The sequence below is a fragment of the Hyperolius riggenbachi genome, chromosome 1 (genome assembly GCF_040937935.1).
Source record: "Hyperolius riggenbachi isolate aHypRig1 chromosome 1, aHypRig1.pri, whole genome shotgun sequence".
Taxonomy (NCBI): Eukaryota; Metazoa; Chordata; class Amphibia; order Anura; family Hyperoliidae; genus Hyperolius; species Hyperolius riggenbachi.
This window is the reverse complement of record NC_090646.1, coordinates 532,923,153-532,939,309: the sequence shown is the minus strand read 5'-3', so window position 1 is coordinate 532,939,309 and position 16,157 is coordinate 532,923,153. Positions and strand designations below refer to the sequence as shown.

Genomic DNA, 16,157 nt, shown 5'->3' with positions numbered 1-16,157 from the left:
TTTCTGACCTACTTTTGTGGTAGTTTTTTTATTTGTAGGCAAGGCTGGATTTAAGCCATGGCCGCATAGGCCATTGCCTAGGGCACCACTGGATCAAGGGCAGGTGGGTGGCAGACTACTAAAAATGTCATATTTAGGAACCAGCGGCATAGCAGCGGCAACAATCTGTGTCCCAGGAAGATAACACTTCCTTTCAGGAATAATCAGCATCCTTTGCAAGATCTTACATCATCATCATTATCATTGTCATTTCTCAGAACACTATCCCTTCAAATTCTAGAATCTGTGCAATGGATGTTCCGAATATTTTACAAAAACAATTCTAAAAAAAAAATCAACTTTCATAGTTTACTGCCCCATTTACATAATCCATATACAGGATCTTCTCAAAAAATTAGCATATTGTGATAAAGTTTATTATTTTCTGTAATGTACTGATAAACATTAGACTTTCATATATTTTAGATTCATTACACACAACTGAAGTAGTTCAAGCCTTTTATTGTTTTTCTTATTGATGATTTTGGCATACAGCTCATGAAAACCCAAATTTCCTATCTCAAAAAATTAGCATATTTCATCCGACCAATAAAAGAAAAGTGTTTTTAAAACAAAAAAAGTCAACCTTCAAATAATTATGTTCAATTATGCACTCAATACTTGGTCGGGAATCCTTTTGCAGAAATGACTGCTTCAATGCGGCGTAGCATGGAGGCAATCAGCCTGTGGCACTGCTCAGGTGTTGTGGAGGCCCAGGATGCTTCGATAGCAGCCTTAAACTCATTCAGAGTGTTGGGTCTTGCGTCTCTCAACTTTCTCATCACAATATCCCACAGATTCTCTATGGGGTTAAGGTCAGGAGAGTTGTCAGGCCAATTGAGCACAGTAATACCATGGTCAGTAAACCATGTACCAGTGGTTTTGGCACTGTGAGCAGGTGCCAGGTCGTGCTGAAAAATGAAATCTTCATCTCCATAAAGATTTTCAGCAGATGGAAGCATGAATCCACTTTTGAACCAGAAAAAGCGGCAGAAGCGCCTGTCCTGGGCTACAGAGAAGCAGCACTGGACTGTTGCTCAGTGGTCCAAAGTACTTTTTTCGGATGAAAGCAACTTTTACATGTCATTCGGAAATCAATGTGCCAGAGTCTGGAGGAAGACTGGGGAGAGGGAAATGCCAAAATGCCTGAAGTCCAGGGTCAAGTACCCACATTGAGTGATGGTCTGGGGTGCCATGTCAGCTGCTGGTGTTGGTCCACTGTGTTTTATCAAGGGCAGGGTCACTGCAGCTAGCTATCAGGAGATTTTGAAACACTTCATGCTTCCATCTGCTGAAAAGCTTTATGGAGATGAAGATTTAATTTTTCAGCCCGACCTGGCACCTGCTCACAGTGCCAAAACCACTGGTAAATGGTTTACTGACCATGGTATTACTGTGCTCAATTGGCCTGCCAACTCTCCTGACCTGAACCCCATAGAGAATCTGTGGAATATTGTGAAGAGAAAGTTGAGAGACGCAAGACCCAACACTCTGGATGAGCTTAAGGCTGCTATCGAAGCATCCTGGGCCTCCATAACACCTGAGCAGTGCCACAGGCTGATTGCCTCCATGCCACGCCGCATTGAAGCAGTCATTTTTGCAAAAGGATTCCCGACCAAGTATTGAGTGCATAACTGAACATAATTATTTGAAGGTTGACTTTTTTTGTTTTAAAAACACTTTTCTTTTATTGGTCGGATGAAATATGCTAATTTTTTGAGATAGGAATTTTGGGTTTTCATGAGCTGTATGCCAAAATCATCAATAAGAAAAACAATAAAAGGCTTGAACTACTTCAGTTGTGTGTAATGAATCTAAAATATATGAAAGTCTAATGTTTATCAGTACATTACAGAAAATAATGAACTTTATCACAATATGCTAATTGTTTGAGAAGATCCTATATATACATATACATTATACTAAATATTTTTTTAGCTTTTCCCCTAAAAAAACAGACTCATTATTTGCAATCTCTGTAAATAAAACTAAGATTTCAAGAACATTAATGTTTGGCCACATTTCAGTTTGTAATTAAACATTATTTTACTGCTCTCTGTATACAATATACATGTCCTTTTAAAGAGACACTGAAGCGAAAAAAAAAATATGATATAATGAATTGGTTGTGTACTATGAATAATTACTAGAAGATTATCAGCAAAGAAAATATTCTCATACTTTTATTTTCAGGTATATAGTGTTTTTTTCTAACATTGCATCATTCTATAATATGTGCACATTACACAACACTCAGCATTCAAAATGAGTCTTTCAGAGCAGTCTGTGAAGTAATGACCTCTCCTCTAGCAGAGGAACAGTAAATAGTCCAGGAACAGTTGAGATAATAAAAGTCAGATAACAGCCCTCTCCACGACTAACTTAGTCGGAGAGCTTAATGGCTTGTTTGCATAGAGATAACAACTGGAGTTTCTCAACTCTTCATGTACTGGAAACAATTGCACTGATGTATCTGATCTTAATGTTTTATTTCTTATGCTGGGAATACACGGTTCGTTTTTGCCTTCGTTTAAACCTTCGTTTCGATTGTGCCTTTTGTCCTTTTCGATCCTGAAATAATCGGTCATACGGTTAATATCACCACCCACGGTTTCGTTTTTTTTTTTCGATTCTGATGGTTTCGTTTTTCCAATGATCGAAGGCTGCAAAGAAACGAAACGAAAATCCCTTTTTACAGGGACGGACTAGCATAAACGAATATATAATCGATCTGAACAGCCATCAAGCCTACCAATGGCTCGATTAGATGGATAAAGAGAGATAATATCAAACATGTTCGATCACTAGTCGTTCGTTTTTGGGGTCTATTAATCGAAACTATAATGAGATTATGACTATTTTCACATACGTTTTCAACACTCGATTCGTTTACCGAACGAATCGAAGGTTTAAACGAAGGCAAAAACGAACCGTGTATTCCCAGCATTAGCTGTACTACACATACAAATCATAATATCATCATTTTTTTTTTCACTTCAGTGTCTCTTTAAAGAAAACATTATTAGCACAGTTCTTCTTGTACAGTAATATACAAAAATATATCTAGACTTTATAAGTTACCATATGATACTAGCTGTATGTTATAATAATATAAACATTTCATTTCTTGAATTAATATAGGCATTTAGCAATTTTTCTTGTCCGCTTGTATGCTGAATATACAAGTTTTGAGGTGCATGCAGTGCAGTGGTACTGATTGTGTAAGACTGTTAGTATTCAAGCATCTAATAGCTTAAAGGACAACTAAAGTGAGAGCAATATGGAGGCTGCCATATGTATTTCCTTTTCAAAAATACCAGTTGCCTGGCAGTCCTGCTGATCTATTTGGCTGCAGTAGTGTCTGAATAACACCAGAAACATGCATGCAGCTAATCTTGTCAGATTTGATAATAATGTCAGAAACATCTGATCTGCATATACTTGTTCAGGGTGTATGGCTAAAAATATTAGAGGCAGAGGATCACCATGATAGCCAGGTAACTGGTATTGCTTAAAGAACAACTGTAACGAGAAGAATATTTGGCTGGAGTAGTGTCTGAATAACACCTGAAACAAGCATGCAGCGGATCTACCTGGGGCCATATGCAATTCACTTTTTCACCTTGGTTTTCTCCTAGGAGATAATTTTTCATCTTCTATTTAAAATAACTTCCCAGGACTTTTCAACTAAAAAAGTGCCAAAAAGTAAATAAGTACTATCAAAATTATTTTAAGTATTTTCTTGCTTTCTGGCGGCTTAAAATGCATTTTATTGACAAGTTTAAAAATACCACCTAAGAGAAAACTCAGGAGAAAAAATGTATTGCATATGGGCCCTGACCTGCTGCATGCTTGTTCAGGGTCTGTGGTTAAAAGTATTAGAGGCAGAGGATCGGCAGGACAGCCAGGCAACTGATATTGCTGAAAGGGAAATAAATATGGCAGCTTCCATATACCTCTTGCTTCAGTTGTCCTTTAAGGCTGCCATTCACTTACCAGTGGTGGTGATTCATTTCAGGGAGATTTAATACATTTGATGGTGTCTTTGCGAAATCATTTGCTTTCCTAGATATGATTTAACAACATCTGACTGACTTTTAGGACCAAGTCAGCTAAAAAAGGTTATCAGTTACAGCAGGAAATCTTGCTTAATGGTCAGCAGCATGTTGGTGTTATACTTTTTCCAAGTCATGCACAGCGGAACATTGCATTATACATATATCCGATAGAAAGTACCATAGGCACAGTATATTTTCATTCAACTCCTGAGTGTTTCAATAGTTATCTAAGGGATCATTTAGTGTTTGGTAGGGATGATCAATGATATGCAAATATTTCCGAGTTTATACAAATGTATGTATATTTTTATGCAAATATATGCAGCTTGAAAATGGACCAATCAATTTAAACCTGGTGGGACTTGATTGGTCCATTTCCAAGCTGCATATATTTGCATACAAATTTACATAAATTTGTATAAACTCGTAAATATTTGCATCTCATTGATCATCCCTAGTGTTTGGCTGTTATTTATGTAGCGCTCAAAAACTTTCTTTGTCTTTTAAATGGAATTGAGAAGGTTTAAGTTTTGGTTTTAACCTTTGTTAAGGAGGTTATTCTGCTTCATTTTGCCTGTGGCAACACCAAGGAAAAGGTACCCGCCTAACAAGCACAACATTTCAGAGGCAAGCAGGCCATACAAGCACATTGCCCATGTACATGCACCAGCAGAGGCAGAAAACATCTTCATTAACTACAGCAATTCCACAGGCAGACTACACAGTTTCTAAAAACCATACTACCACACTATCAAAGAAAATTAAATAGAGGGGTACTGGACCCGTGATCTAAAGAACATTACAAAAACGCATCAAATGTTGACTGAAGTATAAATCAGACAGAGGTGATAACCCAGTATTTTCTGCTATTACAATCAAGTCAAGTACTACTGGTTCATTTCACAGAGGCAGGAAAGCCTTAAGTAGAATATACAAAAATATATAATGTCATGTTCCTCTTTTGATAATCCACCCATTTAAACTCCTGACTACAGTTTTTTTTTTCAAGAACCATGAGATTGGCTTCCAACACTCTGAAGAATAAGGTTTTCCCATAGACTCCTCTAGCCTTAAAAGGTTCCCAGAGGTGTAGTAGTAATGATGTAGGTGGAAATGGTGTATCAACAGAAAAGCTACAGGAAGTGTGCACATTACACCTCTCTTTGGCCATACCTCTTAACATCCTTCAAGGCATGTGGACCGCCCCCTTAAATAGAGTAAAATAATACAAGAATGTAGGTGTCAGTGCTTGATTACAAATATGTAATATATTTTAGAATGTCTCTACATCTGCAGATATTCTGCTATTCAGAAAATATCAGAAACCTGATTTACTAAACTTTTAAAAATAATCAAAATCTTCTAAAATTCTCAAAAATAATAAAATATTTTAAAAAAGAAGGTAAGAGATGGCTTACCTAAAGATGGATGCCAAAGCTGATATTCAGAAGAAATAGCTTTATTTGCACATAAGACAACGCGTTTTGTGAGCCTCGATGCTCAATTCTTCAGGTCAATACTGTGCCTGGTTAGCAATTGTAGTGGAGCCTGAAGCACCTCTAATGAGACATCCGTCTTTAGGTAAACAATCTCTTACTTTTTATGTTCAAGAGACTCTGAAGTCTAATTTTTTCCATGTTTTTTGATGTAATCATGTTTAGCTTTATAGCCTAGAGGGAATTGCTGCAATCCCGCCGAAAAATTAGGGTTTATTAATAGAGAAAGCAAGAAGTTTTTAAACCAGGATGATACCATTTATAGATAATAATTTATAATAATAATAATATTAATTTATTAATAGAGAAAATGACCTGCAAAGCTCCATGACTTTGCAGGTCACAGAACGTGCTGCCCTGGAGAGGCTGAGCTTTGAGCTGTAGCTCTGCCTCTTCTCAATCAATCTTCACGGATCTCCGCCCCTCTCAGTGAAAGAAGACTGAGAGGGGCAGAGAGGAGGCGGTGATCGGCAGAGATTGACTGCAGAGGAGGCAGAGCTACAGCCTAAAGCTCTGCCTCTTCTAGGAAGTAAAGCCCTGCAAGCCCCGGAGCTTTGCAGTGCTATTTCTCTATTAATAAACCCTTATTTTTCGGCGGGATTGCGGTGATTCCCTTTAGGCTATAATGCTAAACATGATTACATTATAAAAACATGGAAAAAATGAGACTTCAGAGTCTCTTTAACTAGGTTCTGCAAAACAGAAATTTTAAAACATCCTATTTTTGCATTTTTCAGTTCAAGATCGGAATACACCTGTGGGTTCTTTGGGGGGCCATTTTACACCACCAATGAGCGAGTAGGAAGTGGTTAAACTGTTTTTAAATAGTTTATTTTTGGGCGCTTCCTACCAAATGGTCTTAGTCTTGGTCTCATTTTTTAGAGAGAAAGACCTTCCTACAGGGAGACCCTTTGTTTACCAGAATGCGGGACGGGTGTTTTCTCACACGCACTAACAGTGATTGCTTTTTTGCAACCTGGTTATGTGAGTACCTCGTTTTACTTTCTAAGTATTGTCCACAGTCCAGAAGCTTACTACACTACATTGGGCTCCTTTCTGTCTTGTGTGTACCTTTTCTTTCAAGGTCCACTTGATCCACTCCTTGCATAGGGGAACATAAATGGTCCTGCTAAATTGGCTGGGATGTACTTAATGGTCTATATGGTGGTAACAGTGTTCAGCCTGCACCTGGGTCATACAGAGGCATGGGTAAGGTTGGATAGAAAGTTTATCTCTGGGTTTTCAGACTCTTTATATCTAATGGACACATTTTAACAGATACCATTTAGATATCCAGTAAGGTTAATGATCGCCAGCCTAGAGAACCTTAGTGAAACTGGCCCCACTCATTTCAGATAAAAGATCCCATACCTACAGTTTATCATATTCTTTTTTCAATGGCTTGATTTAAAGACCTGAATTGTCTTAAAGGAAGCAGCATCATTTTCAAAAAAATATTACAGTGAAAACAGTTGAAATATGTGCAATTAAAACAATTTTACAGTAAATCTGGTTGTGAAAATAAGCTTCTAATGATTTTGTACAGTTATAAACTGAAAAATTAAAAATCAGAGTTGAGACGTTTGGACTTTTTGGCTCAATGTTTGATTGGCTTAAAAAACTGGTCCATGAGATGTAGCCAAATAAAGCAAAACATGTCTCAGTCCAAGGTTAAAACTTCATTTTATGAGCTAAATTAACTGTGACCTTTTAACATTCAAGTAAGTTCAATGAATCATAAGGAGAATGAAGTTTGCAGCATCATAGTAAATCTCTCAAGTGTCCAATAATTGAATGGTTCCAACTTCCGTGTCTCATAAACATCTTTACAGCAGAATTCTATGAGGTTCCTCAAGAAACGTGTAAAAGCCAAACATCAATCTCATTGCAGCACAGAATCAGACCTTTACTGAGAAGTATTTCACCATTCAGCATGCATTAGGCCATTTAATTCAATCCAAATCTCAGCTGGCTATGATCCCTTTCCTGTGAGCCACGAGATATCACCAGTTCTACAATAAAAACAAATGAAGAAATGTAATGCAGTTATGAAGAACTTATAATTAAAGCACACTTGAAGTGAGAGGAATATGGAGGCTGCCATCTCCATTCCCTTATAAACAATGCCAGTTGCTTGGCTGTCATGCTGAGCTTTTGGCTTCAGTTGTTTTTGAGTTACACACCTGCAATAAGCATGCAGCCAGAGGAGTCAGAGCAGGGTTAAAGCATCTGATCTGCATGCTCATTCTGGGACAGTGACTTAACCACTTCAGTACCAGTGGCCTCTGGCCCCTTAAGGACCAGAGACCATTGGTACAGAAAAAAAACAGGGGCTACTGTCATCAAGCTGCACGGACCCACCGATACCGCCGATCGCGGCGCTCTCCCATGCTGAAGCTCACTCACTCTGGCGTCGCTATGACAGCAGAACTCTGTGAGGTGGTTAGGAGCAGATTTTTTGGGCTCCTGACCCTGTGATCAATGTGAGCCAGTCTCATTGACTCACATTGATCACAGGGTCAGAAGCCAATGTAATCGGCTCCTGACCGGCTCACAGAGCTCTGCTGTCATACCGACAGTAGGGCGAGTGAGCTGCCCTACACAAAGTAACCAACGACCTGGCAACTGCTAATTCTAAAGGCCTCTATTCTCATCCTCTTAGATCTCTCTTCTTCTTTCAACACAGAGAATCACCCTCTTCTTCTCCAAATCCTCTCATCCATGGACATTTAGGGTCTTGCTCTCTCCTGGCTTTCCTCTTATCTCATAGATAGGACCTTCAGAGTCGTTCACTCTGGCACCACCTCCTCTCCACGACCCCTCACTGTTTGAGTTCCTCAAGGCTTAGTCCTTGGACCTCTCCTTTTCTCTATCTACACTTATGGCCTTGGTCAGCTCATCAGTTCCTTTTGCTTCCAATATCACCTATATGCTGACGGTACCCAAATCTACCTTTCAGCGCCTGACTTGGATACTTTTACAGCCCATGTCCCTGACTGTCTCAATGCAATCTCCTCCTTCATGTCCTCCCGTTTTCTAAAACTCAATATGGGCAAGACTGAAATAGTAATCTTCCCACCTCACAATTCAATGCCCCTGCCTGACATCACTATTTCTGTTGATAGCACTTCAATAACGCCTGTCCCCCAGGCTCGCTGCCTAGGTGTAACACTGGACTCGAGTGTCTCATTCAAACCACACATTGACAAACTATCCTCCTCTAAAAAAACATGTCCCGCATCTGCCCTTTTCTCATACAGGACACTACTAAACTTGAGGTGCATGCTCTGATTATTTCATGACTAGACTATTGCAACTTTCTGCTCTGCAGCCTCCACGCTAACCGTTTAGCCCCACTACAGTGTATCATGAACTCTGCTGCATGACTCATCCACCTCTTCTACAGCCAAATCACACTCTGTCAGTCCCATCACTGGCTGTCAGTTACACAAATGATACTATTTAAAATCCTTACTCTCGCCTGCAAAGCTTTCTACAACCTAGCTTCTTCTTCTCTAAATAAACCTAATTCCAGATACCATCCTACATGCAATCTCTGCTTTACTAACAATATTCTCCAGTCTTCCTCTCTGGTCACCTCTTCTAACTCCCACTTACAAGACTTCTCCTGATCCTATCCCCTCCTCTGGAACACCCTTCCTTAAAGCGGTATTGTCACCATAAAAATCGAATTTCAACAGCAACTGGTCTGAGTGTATTAAGTGATAAAGATGCTAATCCTGCATTCAAAACTTGCAAAACTTTTTCTGCTGTTATGGTTTGGAGTTATCACATACTTTAGGAGCACTGGCCCTAGTGCCAAACAGTGCCAAAAAGTTGAATGCTGGGAGTTCTTTTGAATTCTGGGAGTTCTTTTTATCTATAATATATTCCTCCTCTTCCATTTATTTCCCTGCCTAGCTGATCACTTGTGTTTACAAGCAAGGCTGAGGTGACACAATGATTGGATGTGTAAATAAAAAAAAGATTCTGGGAGGAGGGCAGCTAATGAATACACAATGAGCAAGAGAAAGGGGGGGGGGGAAACAAGAGTCAGGGAGGATATGATGTCAGCATTAGCTTGGCAAGATGGCCACTGCCTAGAATAGGATTTTCCGCTTTCCTTTGTAAAATTCACAGGAATCATTACGTGGATAGCACAATACATTTGTTATGTAAGTAGAAGTAGTATTTATCTACTTATATATATGTGTTTTTTATTTCTAGGTTAGCATGGGTGTCGCTTGTTCTTTAACACATCCGCCACTCACCCACACTTACCCTTTTAAGGCAAGCATACACTCCTACCTAGACACTTCGGCCACTGACCACCATTTCTACCAAGAAAACAAAAGGTGTCCAGTTAAACTTGCATTAAGTTTTTGTTTTTTTTAGGGATAAACCATGATCTTGATGAATAGGAACCTTCATACCCAGAGAGTCTCATTATCAGTTCCCATCCTCACCTGTCTGTGGGTGCCTTTTCATTTACTTTCACTATTTCAACCCAGAAATATGCTTTCACATAAACTTTGGTAAATATTGTAAATTATTTTTTAATAAGGAAAATTGACTTATACTTAATAATTGCATAGCAGCAGGTAGATATACAGTATATAAGAAATTATGAACATACTTGCCGTGACGAACAAATATCCTTTGAAGCAATGAAAGAAGAATTTACATAATAAGCCACCTTTTTACACAAAAATGTAAAATGCACAGCTGCATTCAGGGCTAGTTCACAGATCAGTTGCATTGCAGAATAATTCAACTCACTGCCCATACAGTTCTATGGGGCTGCGCACAGTACTGCGTTGTAACGGATTGCACTATTCTAACTTTCTACTTGCAGGCTTTGTATTAAATTCTATGTCCAGTCTACATTGCTGTTCACACTCATGATGCATGCATCATGCAAGTGACCACTTTGAATCCATTTACACTGAACTGGAATCCACGTCACAGATAGGTTACCTACCTCATTGTACATCTCTTTCCTTTACAATCCTGCTGTTGTCTAGGAAAGCAGGTGCTATCAGTGCTGGTCCTTCTGATCATGGTAAGAACTGATTCATGAATAGTCATCAGCCCAATGGTCTCTCAACATGCAGATTTCCACTGATACTGGTACATCCAATCAGCTAAAGCAGTGGTGGTGTCAGAGCATGACAGCCATTTGCAAGGTAAACCTTGCTTCTTCAGAGGCAAAACATGTACTGTTTTGCCTCTGAAGAAGCAAGATTTACTTTGCCAAACAGCTGTCAGGCTCTGACAGCCCCACTTCTCTGTACCACAGTGTCTACCCAGCTGGATTAAATGGTGTTCAAGCAGCAGTGACTAACTTTCTCTCGTTTTACATGCATTAACAGTGAGAGTGAAGCATACATCTCATGACTGTATGTTTCACTGTATGCAATGCAACGGACAGATATAATGTGCTCCCCCCCCTTTCCTGTTAGGATCCTGCTGTCACAGGGAATGCAATGTAACTCTTAGCCTTACACCTTATACTTACTATGATCATCTATCGGAGTCTGTCTGTATACATTGAGCAGGCATTCTGTTTAAACTCCTTCTGTATGCTGTGCTCACAAAGAAGACCTCTACTGGACATATAATGAAAAGATTTACACACTTCTGATGAATGAAGCTTTTCACTACTTACTCAACATCACGCTTGCGAATAGATTTTCCGGATGCCATGACTTCAGCTACTTTGGACACTATTGGATCATAATTCATACTGGCCACTGCAATGACTTCATCGTTCCTAAAATATGCAGACAAAAGCACAACCCAGTTTAGTGAGTGAATTATAACCTCTTTTATTCTTACATATTTAATTACTGAGAACCAATGTCCAGAGGGCAGAGGAAAAATGAAATGAGCATGCAAGTTACAGTCTACATAATTGTCAGATGCCAATTGAGCAAGTATAATATAGATTGAACATGTAGACAAACTAAAGATTTGCATGTTATTAGGCATAGTGCTTCTGTCCTGAAAATGTTACAGTGTAACATGAAAAAATGTAAAAATCAAGAAGGAATAAGGGTGCATTCACTATCTCCATTGTATTGTAGAATAATTCTGCAGGTCAACTCACTGCCCATACAAATCTATAGGCCTGTTCACATCTCTGTGTTGTAAGGGATCTTGGTATTTGGACTTGCTGCATGCAGGCTTTGCATTAACGTGTGTTTTATAACTTTTATGTGCGGTTCATTCCATTGTCCATTGTGGTTCACATAAATTATAACTAGTGCCTCAATTGCAGTTCACATACAACTAGTGCGTTATGCAATGCACACAGTGTGAATTCACAGAAAAACAACAGTGAGAGAGAAATGTAATGCAACAAGACATGTATAATGAACCTGCCCCAAAACAGAAGATCACCAACCAAAAATACGGAATTTTAATTAGCATCTCATTAGGCCAAGTTTCATAATGTATATTATTATACTAGTGACTTTAGCCTGTTTAAAAACGGGCTAGGTCTGTCATTGCGCATAGCGTGCACATGCCCGCCTGTCCGCCCCTTGTCTCATCATCCCTTGGCTACGCTTGCATCCACTGGCTCTGATTGGCCGAAGTGACTGGACCCAGTACTGGTGATAGAGGCGGCGGAGGACGGCGGCTGTGTTGGAGCAATCCATGCAGATGGGGCTAGAGGAAGCCCCAGTTATGTATAAATCTATTATGTGTTTCGTCTCTGGTTCTCTTTAACACTTAGATTAACTGACCCTGGACAAGTATACAAATCAGGTACACTGACTCTGCTGTGTTATGTCTAGGTTCATGCTTGTTCCAGGTGTCTGACTGAGAAACTACTAAGTCAAGAGATTAGCATAATAACCAGGCAACTGGCCAATTTGAAAATAAATAAAGATGGCTGCCTCCATAATCCTCTGACTTCAGGCTCTGTTTGGACAAAGGCCATAAGGAAAATCAAGTTTCCTTATTATTATTTTATACACAATATACTTAATTTTGCAGAAAACCTCTCCATTTCAGTTTCACGTTTTATTAGCATTCAAGACCAATTCAGTCTCTCACGTTTTAATGCATATGATAGCAGGGACGGATCTAGGGGGGGCAGGCGGGTATCTTGCCCCAGGCACAGTTTGTTGACTTCTTAAGAAGGCGGCAAAATTTGGATGGGGAAATAAACACTTGCCAGTTGGCAGCATTGATAGGCGGGAGCGGGAGCGTGACGTGTCGGTGCGTCTGGCTTATGTGTTGCTGGTAATGTTGAGTGAGACAATTGTCATTACCAGCAGGGAGATCTCTAGCTCTTCTGCGGCATTTTCCCCGTTCTATTCCCCCCGTGTGTATAGCAACCCCCCACCCCCCTTCTTCCTCTCTGAGGGTGGCGATTTACTGCCCCCCCCCCTTTGTTGCAATCCCCCCTTCTTCCCCTCCAAGGGTGGAAATTTACTGACCCCCTGTTTGTTGCAATCCCCCCTTTCATCTACCTCCGAGGGTGGCGATTTACTAACCCCTCCCCCCCTGCAGCTGTCCCCTGTTCGGTGTAATAATACATACCGAGCCTTCGATCCTGCAGATAAATGTCACACAAGCTCTGCGCTGCAGCTCTGTCTTCCCTGCTGAGGACACAGACACTCTGCTTGGTGACGTCACTAAGCCGCGAGTCTGCGTCCCGACAGAGAAGAAGGAGCTGCAGAGCTTGTGTGACATCCGCAGGATCAAAGGCTCGGTATGTAATGTTACACCGGGCAGGGGATGGCTGCAATGGGGGGGGTCGCCACATGGGGGGAGTTCAGTAAATCACCACCCTCGAACAGTAGGGATTAGAGCATAGGCGGCGAAACCTGACCTTGCCCCAGGCGCAACTTGGTCTAGATCCGTCCCTGTATGATAGTAAGTACACAGTGATCAGCAATCCAAAGTTTTTGTGCATTGCTTGTCTATGTTTTTTTAAAATAAATATCCTGCACTGTAGTTTCTGCCTGACAGTAGAAATGGTCCAGTGAGATACAATTAATACCAGCTTGCATAGAAATTTCATGTAAATTGTATGCAAATTTGAACTGAGCCAGGCAAATTTAAACTGGCAGGCAATTAATATGAAAGGCCAAGTTCCAAGCTGCATACAATGCATTACATTAACATGTAAGCTGGAATTGTTAGCATCTCACCATTTCTAATTGGCAGTATACAGTAGCTCTTTACTGCAAGCAGAGTTGGAGTTTTCTCCCTAGCACACAGCTGATCATGTGGCCCAGGCCCCCTCCTCCCACTGCAGCAATAAAAAATTGGTAGCTCCCGAGTCCCTACTGCATAAAGAAGCATTTAACCCTTTCACACCCACCCAGTGTGTTTATAAAAAAAAGTCACCTCACAACAACCTTCTCACTGCTCTTTTATTTAACTTTTTTTCACAAGCACACCAGGAAGGGTAAGCTCCTTCCGAGTACCTCATTTAGGTGATGACTGGAGGAGTCTGGAAGTGTAACAGATTGCTATTCAGTTTAACCAAGTTGCATATGACATTTCACAGGAAGTCAGTTTCGCAAACCCAGCAAGATATAAAGGAAATAAAGATGAATGATGCATTGATGGTTTCTATGCAAAGACACAACTCTGTGCATTGCAAAACATGATATATTCCACACAAAATGCATTAAAACATAAGGTTGAATTAGGGCTTTACGGTTATTTAACAGGGCAAAAGGCCAAATAACAAGCAAACAATTTCCCTCTATTTGATTTTGTGAAATGCAGTGAAATATCTATTTACTGTTATTTTAAAAAAAATTACTCCAATTGAATTACTTTCCTTTATAGACTACAGTCTAGATTACCACTGTGACTTACAGATCAAATGAGTTTCATCTTTCTGGGTAGAAAGTCATATGTGGTTACTTTAGGGCATATGTGTGCACAATATTTGTAAGTATTAAAGGACCACTGTCGGGAATATCTTAAAATGTAAAATAGATATAAACATATAAATACGAAGTACATTTCTTCCAGAGTAAAATGAGCCATACTTTTTTTTCTATGTTGCTGTCACTCACAGTAAGTAGTAGAAATCTGACATTACCGACAGGTTTTGGGCTAGTTCATCTCTCCATAGGGGATTCTCAGCATGGCTTTAATTCATTAGAAAGAAACTCCCTAAAAAAAGATTTATATAAAGATGCTGGCCAGGCTGCTTGCTCACTGCACCCTTTTTGGCAGTTGGACGGTTCAACTTCCATTCACTAAGTGCTTTTGAAAATAAAGAAAACCTTGAGAACCCCCCCCCCTTCCCCCCACTCCATAAGGAGATGGGCTAGTCCAAAACCTGTCGAGTTCTGTCAGATTTCTACTAATTACTGTAAGTGACAGCAACATATGAGAACATTAATTTATGGCTCATTTTACTCTGCAAGAAATGTACTTCTTATCTTTATATGTTTACATATATTTTACATTTTAAGATTTTTGTGACAGTGGTCCTTTAAGAAATATCGTACTATTGTACTATATGATTTTGAACATATTTGAAAATGAGCTAAAAGGCACTTCATAATATCTCCTCACACAAGTACTTGGCAAATGGTTATATAAACGTCTTTACTAATATAATTCATTGAACAATATCACTGTACATTTGTCTGCTACTGATGTCCCTGAAACGCATACACAAAAAGAGGCGCTGGGAAATATGGGCGCAAAATTTCGGCAAGTAGAGTATCAGTGAATTTACTTTATTTTCTATGTTTTGAAAGTGTAAATTTTTATAGTAAAATGCTGGTAAATAATACCAATATTTCACTATAACTAACCCTAAACCTATTCTCACACTGAACCCTCCCACTGCCGATGCTTAACCTTAACCAACCCTCCCCCCCCCCCCCACCACCACGGCTAACCTTAACCATCCCCCCACTGCTAGCTAACCTTACCTACCCTCGTGGCTAACCTTAACTCCCCCCCCCCCCCCCCCCAGCCAACCATAAAAATACTCCCTATGTCTAACATTAACACAAACCCCGCCAGCCCTAATGCAAAAAAAAAAAAAAAAACAGCAAAAATTATAATTATTGGCGCCCATACAAATTATCGTTTATGGTGTGCAATTTGGGCACTGAAGGCACCCAATAAATAACGTTTGCCGGGGCCGCCCGCTATGAAATCTGTAGCTACAAATAGCGGGCATCCAAATATCACACTATAAATGATGATTTATATGGGTGCCTATGGGGTGCTTAATTTTCTGCCGACAATAGGTGGCCAAATTTCCTTCTTCCCCTGAGAAATCACAGTACATACAGTATGTCACCAAACTCTGGCTACCTAACTGTTTGCAGCAGCTAATCACAGTCTCCATAGCTACTTTTCACCATGTTAACATAAGTGGGGATTACAGGAACTCCCTCTCAGGGCTGAACTTCAGTACTAAAGCCACAGTATATAGGGATGCTGCATGTGAAAGGGGAGGCTGCAAATGGAAATAGAGGGGCAGCACATGACATAGGGTATGTCACCAAAAGCCATTTTTACCAGTTCCTGTGAGTGAAAGTGCCAGTTCTAGTGGGATTGGCTGGAG

The 16,157-nt window shown here is 40.0% G+C and overlaps 1 protein-coding gene across 4 annotated transcripts in view; it reads right to left on the bottom strand.

Moving 5' to 3' along the window:
• Positions 1–6,235: 6,235 nt before the first annotated feature.
• The window catches only part of AIFM3 (AIF family member 3), a 108,638-nt gene continuing 98,716 nt past the window's right edge, over positions 6,236–16,157 (bottom strand). For 3 of the 4 annotated variants that reach the window (XM_068271644.1, XM_068271645.1, XM_068271643.1), the window contains exons 19-20: positions 11,262–11,366; positions 6,236–7,605 (exon numbers count right to left, since the gene is read on the bottom strand). In XM_068271644.1, the coding sequence (XP_068127745.1) occupies positions 7,566–7,605; positions 11,262–11,366 (145 nt within the window). In that variant the 3' untranslated portion in view covers positions 6,236–7,565. Of the gene's footprint in view, positions 7,606–11,261; positions 11,367–16,157 lie in introns of those variants that run through there. The other variant, XR_011029305.1, reaches the window with a different exon arrangement.